General features: G+C 33.5%; 1 protein-coding gene across 1 annotated transcript; it reads left to right on the top strand.

Annotated features, from left to right (window-relative positions):
• The first annotated feature begins 6,895 nt into the window (after window positions 1–6,895).
• LOC143588245 (translation initiation factor IF3-4, chloroplastic-like) lies at window positions 6,896–9,445 on the top strand. The gene is made up of 9 exons (XM_077069304.1): window positions 6,896–7,113; window positions 7,627–7,666; window positions 7,736–7,795; window positions 7,874–7,926; window positions 8,037–8,092; window positions 8,255–8,288; window positions 8,561–8,633; window positions 8,708–8,800; window positions 8,870–9,445. The coding sequence occupies exons 1-9, from the start codon at window positions 6,896–6,898 to the stop codon at window positions 9,023–9,025; spliced, it is 783 nt and encodes a 260-aa protein (XP_076925419.1). The 3' UTR covers window positions 9,026–9,445.
• Window positions 9,446–9,992: the final 547 nt, after the last annotated feature.

Below are 9,992 nucleotides of genomic sequence, written 5' to 3'. Positions count from 1 at the left end.
AACAAACGTAAACTAACGAATGTAAATGAATGAACAAAAACGAATTCAAATTAACAAACATCAAAGAATGCTCACGAACATAAATAAACGAATAGGGCATGTGTGTATGTTTGCTTAACTAAATGAAAAACAATTGTTGTTCATGTCTGTTCGTTTATGCCTCCAATGACATTTGTTTTCATCAATGGAAAATTGGATATATTGTTTTAACAACAAATGATCGATGACTAATGTTTGTGCTTCATCACTAACAATCTAACCTCACAAATGATAAAACGCGGACAAAAAAACAAACAAACGGGAATTTTTTTTCGTGTTTGTTAGTTAAGAAAGTGAAGGTGTTCGTGTGATATAATGCTTGTAGCTTTGTAGTTTTCTCACGAACCCTACCCTATATATATATATATATATATGTATGTATGTGTGTGTATTTTTATTTATATGTACACTTGCGTGAGTACGTGCTAATTACTAAATTGTCGGTTATTTTGGATTACAAAGTTGGTGAGAGTGGGACATCCTACATGGTTACTACCTTTTATCTTTCTGTATGTTGCTTTGGATTTGGTATTCAGGAACATATCGAATTGGGTATCTCACCATTTCTTTTAACTCATGATTCTTAACACTTCTTATTTAGATTGATTCTAATATTCACAAAACTATTTATTTAATTTCTATTTTTACTTACAGAATATAAAGTTTGCCTTCAAAAGGTCAAACTGGACCTCTTTCACCTAAAATGATTTACCTTTTTATGCATACATGAAGTTCAACTGTTCCTTTTTCATCTTAACCATTTGTGGCTGGCACTTTGGCTTACTTTATAGACACCACACTTCAAAAAAAAAAAACATTGGTCAAAAAAGGAAAGACCAAGGCAAACATTGGTGGGATGAATTTCAATCCTTTCAAACTGATCCAAGAAGTGAGAAGTTCTTTGCATTGCTCTTCAACCGTAATAAACGCTTCCCATCTGTGTGAAGTCAAAGAGTTAACCATATGAATCCCTCTTTAAAGGTACTTAATTGATGTTCATTTGAATTTATGAACAAAATATATATTAATAAATTATTATAAATTGTTTATTAGATTACATACTTTTGTTATTAGTTTTGTTTGTTACTGTAAAATTGACACATACTTTTGTTATTAAAGGGAAGAGATTGGTTTTGTTGTTTATTATTGATCTTTGAAAATAGAAGTGGCAAAATAGCATATGATATATCATTTTTTTCTACGGTTTGAAACATATTATATTGGTTGACTCGATACACATTTTGTGTGTGTATGTTTTTGATCTTCTTAATTTTATATTTTTTTGCTGATATTGTTATATAAAATTTTTTAATGGTATATAAAACTTTACCGATTATAAATTAGGATGTAGCAAATCTCGGTACCATAACGAAACGAATCATTACCAATCAAATTTACGTTGTGTTCCCGTCGCAACGCGCGGGCTATTTTACTAGTGTAGAAGAAAAAGTTTTGAAAGTACACTACCTTTTTTTTAATGGAAAATATTATTAAATGAAAAAAGTCTAGACTAGCAAAAGGCTAGACTAAAAGACTAGACATAACAAAACACCAAAAACAAGAAAATCAAAACAAAAAAGCGCACCAACTTTCCTAATTTATTTCCACAAGTTTCTCTCTATTTTTCATCATAAAAAAAGCTAAGTCGTTTGATGTCTTTCTTGATTCTATTAACCAAGACTCTTTTATTATCAAAAAAATGCCTCATTTCTAGCCTTCTAATACACCAACACACCGTAAGGATTATTGCTTGAAACGTCTTTTGTTTTATCTTATCTACTCCATAATTAAGATGAATCTTTAGGATGTCTCGTATTTCAAAAGCATAAACCGGGTTTATGCCACACCAACTACTAATGGATTGTCATATTACCGTTGCTACTTCTCAAGACGTTAGCACATGAACCGCCGAACCCTTTTCGCCTTCACATTGTGTGCACCATTTTATTTCATTCACAATATTCCTTTTGAATACTGCATCCGATGTCACGATTCTACCCATTTCTGCCTGCTATCCAAAGAGATTAATCTTCAATGGAACCCATATATTCCATTTCATTACAAGAACCAACCGATCCCTAGTTTTTTGAATTTGATCTCGGGTGGCTTTTGTAGTGAATCTATCGTCTTTCCATATGCTTATTTCCACATATCTTTCATTATGCCGAAAAACTATAAAAATATCAGAACAAATTATTGTCTTTAATGAACTTCATATATTAAATAGGAGGGAAAAGTTAAAATACAGAGGGAGATAAATATGAGAAGTGTGAGAAGGATTTGCGGTTAAAAAAAACCTTAAAAATTATAGATAAATTATAACTCAAAATATAAATAAAAAACGAAAAGAATTAAAAAAAACTAAAATGTTTCCCCCGTCTTTCGAGTTTAAAAAAAGATGAAAAATACACAATGTCGAGAAAAAAGACACAGTGACAAAAATAAACAAAAAACACAATGATAAATAAAAAATGACATAATAGATTTCAGAATATAGCACAACGTCGAACAAATTATAAAAACAATGCCGAACAAAATATAACACAATATCAAGTAAAAAAGATACGATGTCAAGAAAAAAAAAGACACAATCAATAAAAAATAAATAAATAAAAAATACAATGATAAATAAAAGGATACAATGATATTTTTTTCCTCAACATTGTGTCTTTTATTTTTTCTTTCTTTCTTACTTTTTTTTTAAAAACGACTAAGGCGGTGAAAAAATTCTTGTTTTTTATTTTTTCTTATTTTTATTTAAATTTTGTGTTATGATTTTTTTATTATTTTATAGGGTTTTTTTTTGCCACAAAATCTTTTTATCCTTATCATTTTTTTTCCCTTTGTACAATAATCTGACCCTAAATTGGAAAAGAAAAATATACATATTTATTATTATCTATTCTATTCTTATATATATATAGAGTTATGTTAAAATAAAAACCCATTTGAGTTGTGAAAACTCTAGAAACCCATTATCAACCACATGTTTTTAATTAAAAATTAAATCTTGTGGTCCACAATTAAAGTTAATAAAAAATGTTAACATAAATCTAACTTTTTCTCTCTTCTAAAAACATATAAAAAAATTAGTAAAAAAATATTAAAAAATAGCAAAACAATTTTTTTTAACGTTTCGATGTTTTGTATTAAATGTTACAACATATATTACATGTAACAAAAAAAAACGATGTTACATAGGGTTTTCGCGGGTTTTCACAACTCAAGTGGGTTTTCATTCTATACTTTGCCTATATATATATATATATATATATGACAAATTGGGTGCCGCTAAACCGCCATTGGGTCACTTGGCGGCACCTTGTTCATAGCATTCTGTATTATTTTGTTTTTTCTTTTCGTTTCAGTACCGTAACGAACATAAAGGAAGCTGGTCGAACATTAATTATGTTTTTTTGTTTGTTTTAATTACGATATCGCAACGAATGTGACGGAGACCGGCCATATTCGGATAGACTCATCGCCTTAACGCCCGGGATTGAGAATGCTCGGGCTTTACCAACGCCCCAGTTTATGTACCAGCGCCACCCCATTGGTCCACTCAGCGCCTAGGACCGACAACACTGGGGTATTACCGACCCCCGAGTTTACCAACTGACGCCATCCCATTGGTCCATTAAATTTTTATATATATTTTTTAACTCTAGTACTATAACAAATGTAGATGAAACCCACTGAATTGGTGTCAGCGCAAGTGTCACAGCCCAACCTAAGGTGGAAATACCCGGGCGCGAATCGTTGGTTCACAACTCACAAGGTACTATCATACAGTTTAAAATATGACAATATCTAATTATTTATTTATTTCAAAATTTCAATCAAGTACACAAAGTTTAACAAATTACCAAAATCAAAATAGTACACAAATATCTTTTATTTCATTAACTAAGGTCTCTCTAAGTGTTTCTTCATCTTAGCTTCAACCAAATGATAACCTTCAAATGTGTAAAAAATAATATAGATTTATCAACACGAGGTTAAGTGAGAAAAGTTATCAGTTTTGACACTAATAATAATATATAAGTAAAATGAGCAAAACTGATATTGTGAGTATAAATCAATCAAACCATGAGTAAATAGTTGTGTCAGTTAACCGTTGCCTTGCGAATCGGGCATTGGCTACTATGACTTGCATATACAAATGTGGGTGTCAGTTGACCATCGCCATGTGAATCGGGATTTGGCTACTAAGACGGCATATGATCATACTTTAATGTGATTATGATGGACCTCTCTGAATGCGATAAAGTAAACAATTAAGCAATTAAGCAATTAACATTTAATTGATCACACACAACACTCATAGTTTGCTAGTGCGCATAATATATAATATGTAAATACTGATAAGTACGCAAGTGTCCCCAAAACGTTTAAAAGCTGTAAAAATAAGGGAATGACTTCTCACCTTGACGATTAAGCGAATAAACCGAGAGATAAACAAGCAAAGTTAACGTGACAAGTGTTCTGATCCAACTAGACCTGATACTTATACAAAATAAAATAGAGTCAAAACCGAGAACATAGCCACTGGAATCAATCCAAACGGATATCTAGAACTCCGGTTACGAGATTTTCGGTATATAAGCGAGCTGGTACTGACTAGAATCTGAACAGCGTTTCGGAAGTCGGGTTTTGGTCAGTACACTCAAAATATCGAGAAAAACTAAAAGTCTTCTGGTCCGAACGCTAATTTTAACCAGAAGGTTAAGTAATTGAATGTTCAAAGAATTTGACTATTGTGCTCTTAAACGGGTCGGAAAGCAATTGACCGACAAAACCCCATCAATCAGTAAAATTGATTGAGGGCTTTTGTTAGTTAGATAAAACCAACTTTTTCATGAAGACAACTTACCCTGGAACATAAAGGAGATATGGGAAAAGACGAGTCAAAGAGTCTTAAACACCAAAGTCAAACCGTAGATGAAAGAACTTGAACAATATTTATGAAATTGATAAAGGAGAAGGTGGATTTTGAGATTAGGGGATGGTGCTGATGTTTAAGTAGTTTTTAGGGTTTTAGGGATGTATTTTGATTAAGTATAATGAATTATAACTTGTTTATGAAGTAATCCACTGGATTAGGAAACGGAATAAGCTATAAATGAGAAAATTGGGTATAATAATTAACAAAATTTGGCTTGGACAATAATAAAACGAAATTGGGCCTACTATAACATTTCTTGGAGTTTAAGTTTCATTAATTTAATAAAAAATAGGAAAGAATTGGCAAAATTAGTCCATGTACTTCCATAAACACGATTTTTAGCCGTTTTAATTGATGTTAAAGGTTATAAGGACTATTTGGCATGATTAAAAGTTATGAAATTATAAAATAAGTTAAACCAAGTTAAATGCCAATAAACATAAGTTTTAAATAGTTCGAAAGATCTGAATTACATTCCCGAATCAGTTTAAACATAAACGAATACAAATACGAAAAATCCGAGATTAAAGTCAATTTTTTTTACTTTTTGTACCATAGCAAACCTAACGGAAACCTACTGATTTCGCATAGACTCACTGCCTCATTGCCCGTGACCGGTAGCGCTAAGGTTTTACCAACGCGCAATTACCGACCAACACCCCCCTCCTAATTAGCCATTGGTCCACCTAAATTTTTATATTTCTTTTCTGTTTTTCAACTCCGATTTCGTAGCGAACATAATTGAAACTGACCGAATTCGTGTCGAGTTACCGCCTCAATGCCCATGACCGACAACACTTAGATTTTACCACCGCCCGGGTTTGTCAACAAAATTAACATCGTTTCATATATTTTGTTCCTTTATATGTTAATTTGACGAATTAATTTTTTAGGTTTTAACGCTCAAATTTTACCAACGATGTCTATGCCGTAACGAACACAACCGATACTGACCGAATTCATCTCGACTCACCATCGTAATGCTGAGGTTAAAAAATTAGTTTTCTATAGATTATAATATTTGGTAAATAGATTCCCATCAGATCTTCTATGACGTGTTGTGTTTGGACACACGAGATACTACAACCAAAAGCAAAATAATTTATTTACTACTTGTACATATCTCCTTAAAAGGGTGTCTTACTTTTTTGAGTAAAGCGTCAAAATTGTCTTTGAGGTTTTGTTACCTTTGCGATTTTCATCCAAAAAAGTTTTTTTTTATTCTTTTTCTTTTTTTAACAATTGGCCATTGAAATTTCTCAATTATTGCCAATATCGTTCAAATCACTAACTTCGTCTATTTTTATCGTTAAGTCAATGACAATTTTGTTTTTTTTATTTATAAACATTAAATGATTACAAAACATAATTATTAACTAAAAGAAGAAATTAAACAACAAATCACATGGCAGCAACCCGTTCCCACAGTTTTCCTACCCTCTTCTCTGCCATCGCCGACAACCCAATGCCACCACCATCAGTCACCCGGTACACTTCCCACCACCGTTTGCACCACCGGCGGCCTCCAACACCATGCCCTAGACGATTTTCCCAAACTGTTCCACATGGCGACCATGACAACCTCCACAGGTAGGGGTAATTGGTGGTTCGAATGTTCCGAGGAAGACGATGGCGTTAGGATAAAGACAAAATTGCCCCTGAGTTGATGATAAAAATAGACGGGATTAATGATATGAACAACATTGACAATAGCCGAGAAACCTTAATGGCTCAGTTACCGAAAAAAAGAAAAAAAAAAAAAACCAAACCTTACAAAAGATTTTGTCACTTTACTCGGCTTCCCAAAGCCAAAGAAAAACGGATAAGGTCTGTCCCAGCAGCACCAGCGTCACCACCTGTGCCTCCTAAATCCACATATCATTGGTGTTGCAGAATGAATTAATTAATTCTATGGCTAGGGTTACTAATATGATGGTACCGCCTCTTATACAGCTGACTTGTTTGCAGTCTAAATTCTCCGGTCTCCGGCTGCAATTAAAAGTAAAAGTAAATGTGGTTGATCATCGGATCAGCTGCCGTTATGGCGGAGGAAGCAATTCACGCCTGCAAGACTCCAGACAGTCTCCTCGGGATGACGATGATCAACCCCTAGATGTCGACACTATCAGGTACGCTTACGCTTTCAGTTTGACTTAAATTTAAATTATCAACGCATTTTGGGCTTAGTTGGTCGTGGAGCATATCACAGCTAAGTTAAGCGTGCTCTAGTACTAGGATGAAGCAAATTCGTGGGGTAAGCGGACAATATTGAGAAATTATTATGTGCTAAACCAGAAGAATGTGTGCCCTTGCTTGCATTTGAAGTAACCGACTCAGCTGAACCATGACTGTAGGATGCACTCCAAGTTAGCGGAATTTTCGATGATTACAGCGTGTATCTATAACCAAATTCCAGTCTTATATGCTTGGGAAATTGTGCTGTATCTGACTCAAACTGATAAGAGTTTGAATCAAAATGGTCTTTCAATAGCATTTAAATTTTGAAACTCTTCTCATGATCATAAGCATAAAGTTTGGTTGTGCTTGTAAGAAAACTTTTATATCAGTAAGCAGATCTAGTTTGCACTAAATTTGCATTAGTATGAATTGTGAAATGCTATCTTTTTCATTGGATAATTTAGGTCAAATACAGTGAGGCTTATAGATGATCAGCAAAATATGGTGAGTTTTCTCCCAACATTTTGCTCTTGCATATGCAATCCATGTTAACTGATCCACTTGTTTTGGTAGGTTGGTATAGCATCTAAAGCTGCTGCTATTCAGATGGCTGAAGATGCGGAACTTGACCTTGTATGCATATTACTCAAATACTACTTGCATTAGCAATTTTATTTTCATTTTAAACTAGTAGTTGTATTCTTTTTTTAGGTTATATTGTCTCCAGATGCAGATCCACCTGTTGTCAAGTTGATGGATTACAAGTAACTCACAATCACATCTCCTATGCATTCTTATGACTTATGATTTGCCTGCCTGTTGTTATTTCTATTTTTGACAATGTCTTGATTATCAGTTAAACAATTGTTACCAGCAAATACAGATATGAACAACAAAAGAAGAAGAGGGAGCAGCAGAAGAAAAGTGCTGGTTGACGCCTTCTCTGTCTCGTGTGCAATTTTCAACTTTTTCTTCATTTTTATAACTCTGTTTCGTGCATAGCATGTTTAAAATTAATAATAATAATAATAATAATAATATACATACATACATACATGTATATGCTGAGAAAAGTTTGTTCTTTGATTCTAGCACTTCGCATGGATCAGAAGGAGCTGAAAATGGGGTAAGAGAATTTTGTTTAACTTGTCAACAAATCAAAATGTCAAATATACACATTTACATATATATATATATATATATATATATATATATATATATATATGACATTTATAACCTTCCCTTAAAATTTGCATTAGGATATGTGAGTTTGAGTTTAAGGAGAAAGAGAAGGGTAAACTTGAAAATTTTGAACAGCTGTATTGGCATTAATTGTTTTAATCGGGTGAATATGAAATTGCTCATTATTGTATGCTACTTAACCATTGTTCTTGGCAGTTACAACATCGATGTGCATGATTATTCAGTGCGTTTGAGAGCTGCTCAAAAGTTTCTCAAAGACGGTGACAAGGTTTCTCTAATATTCCATCACACTTTGTTTCTTACTTTCTATAGTATCCTTATTTTGTGGATAACTGATCTCAGGTTAAGGTTATAGTGAATTTAAAGGGTCGTGAAAACGAGTTCAGAAATAACGCTGTTGAGCTTTTGAACCGCTTTCGCAATGACATTGGGGAGGTACCCAAGCAACTCTTTTAGTTTTTTATTTATATATTTTTAATATATCTTCCAATGGATGATTTGCAGTTAGGTATTGAGGAAAGCAAAAACTTAAGAGACAGGAACATGTTCATGGTATTGATTCCAAACAAGGTTGTTGTACAAAAAGAAAAAGAACCACCAAAGAAGAAAAGAAAATCGAAGTCAACCGAGACAGAAGTGTCGGCAGCAGCAAGAGTATGAGTACAGTTTTTCAAAGGAGTGCTAATTTCAATTTGTTTATAAATCAACAGGTATTATCCGTTATAGTTTGTAACTTGTATCATATATGTATATAGCGTCCGTGCAAGAAATTTACTCACTATTTATACTTATAGTAGAAATGCTCATATGTATTGCCTTTATAGCTCATTATTTTCGTGTAACAGCTTGCGAATTGTAACTATTTAGTTTCATATGTTGAAATGCAATATCAACTACTTATGACAACAATGTAAGGCCCGACTGCCTGAGTGGCATAGAATTTGGTGTCGGGATAAAGTTTGCGTATGTGTATCCCTGTTCCATTACATATGTTGATTTATGACCAAACGTGTAAGGTGTGGGTTCTTGGTCGCTCGTGTATATATTTTGTTGGGAGTGCCTTGACTATTGAGAAACATGTTTTTTTTAGAAGTTCTTACATTTTACAGTAGAGGTGCAAAAAAATCCGAACCCGAAACAAAAAACCCGGGACCGGTTTTTTTTTTTTTACCTAGTTTTTACTACCTGAACCCGTACACAACCCTATCCGTAGTCTACAGATAGTGTATGCGTTTCAATACCAAAACCCGGAACCGGGCACGACTTGTCCCTGGTAATACCCAAAAACCGGAATAGTTCCATACCCGAAACCGGGTTTTTCCAATGCCCGAGACCGAGTTTTTCAAATACCCGATATATATCCGAAATTACACGAGAAATACCTGAGATATACCACAAAAATACCCCAAAAAAGCACAGTCCCTTAAAAAAACTCAATCTATACCCGAAAAAAACCCAAATATAGCGATTTTTCAATACTCGAAAATAGGATATTCAAATACCTGGCTTTAGAATACCTGGTTCTATACCCGACCCGAACATGATGCATAGGTATGGCTTTTATAGACAATACCCGAACCCGACCAGGGTATTACCAAAATTGGGTATTGGAAAAACTCAATTTGTG

This window comes from Bidens hawaiensis, unplaced genomic scaffold (assembly GCF_021521415.1).
Source record: "Bidens hawaiensis isolate Kalapana, Puna unplaced genomic scaffold, B.hawaiensis_p1.1 tig00036274_1, whole genome shotgun sequence".
Taxonomy (NCBI): domain Eukaryota; kingdom Viridiplantae; phylum Streptophyta; class Magnoliopsida; order Asterales; family Asteraceae; genus Bidens; species Bidens hawaiensis.
This window is presented reverse-complemented; position numbering and strand designations above follow the sequence as displayed.

Coding starts and splice junctions, on each gene's coding strand:
- LOC143588245 (XM_077069304.1), top strand. CDS start 6,896: ATGGCTAGGGTTACTAATATGATGGTACCGCCTCTTATACAGCTGACT. Junction 7,796..7,873: donor AAGATGCGGAACTTGACCTT/GTATGCATATTA, acceptor TTCTTTTTTTAG/GTTATATTGTCTCCAGATGC. Junction 8,634..8,707: donor TTCTCAAAGACGGTGACAAG/GTTTCTCTAATA, acceptor AACTGATCTCAG/GTTAAGGTTATAGTGAATTT.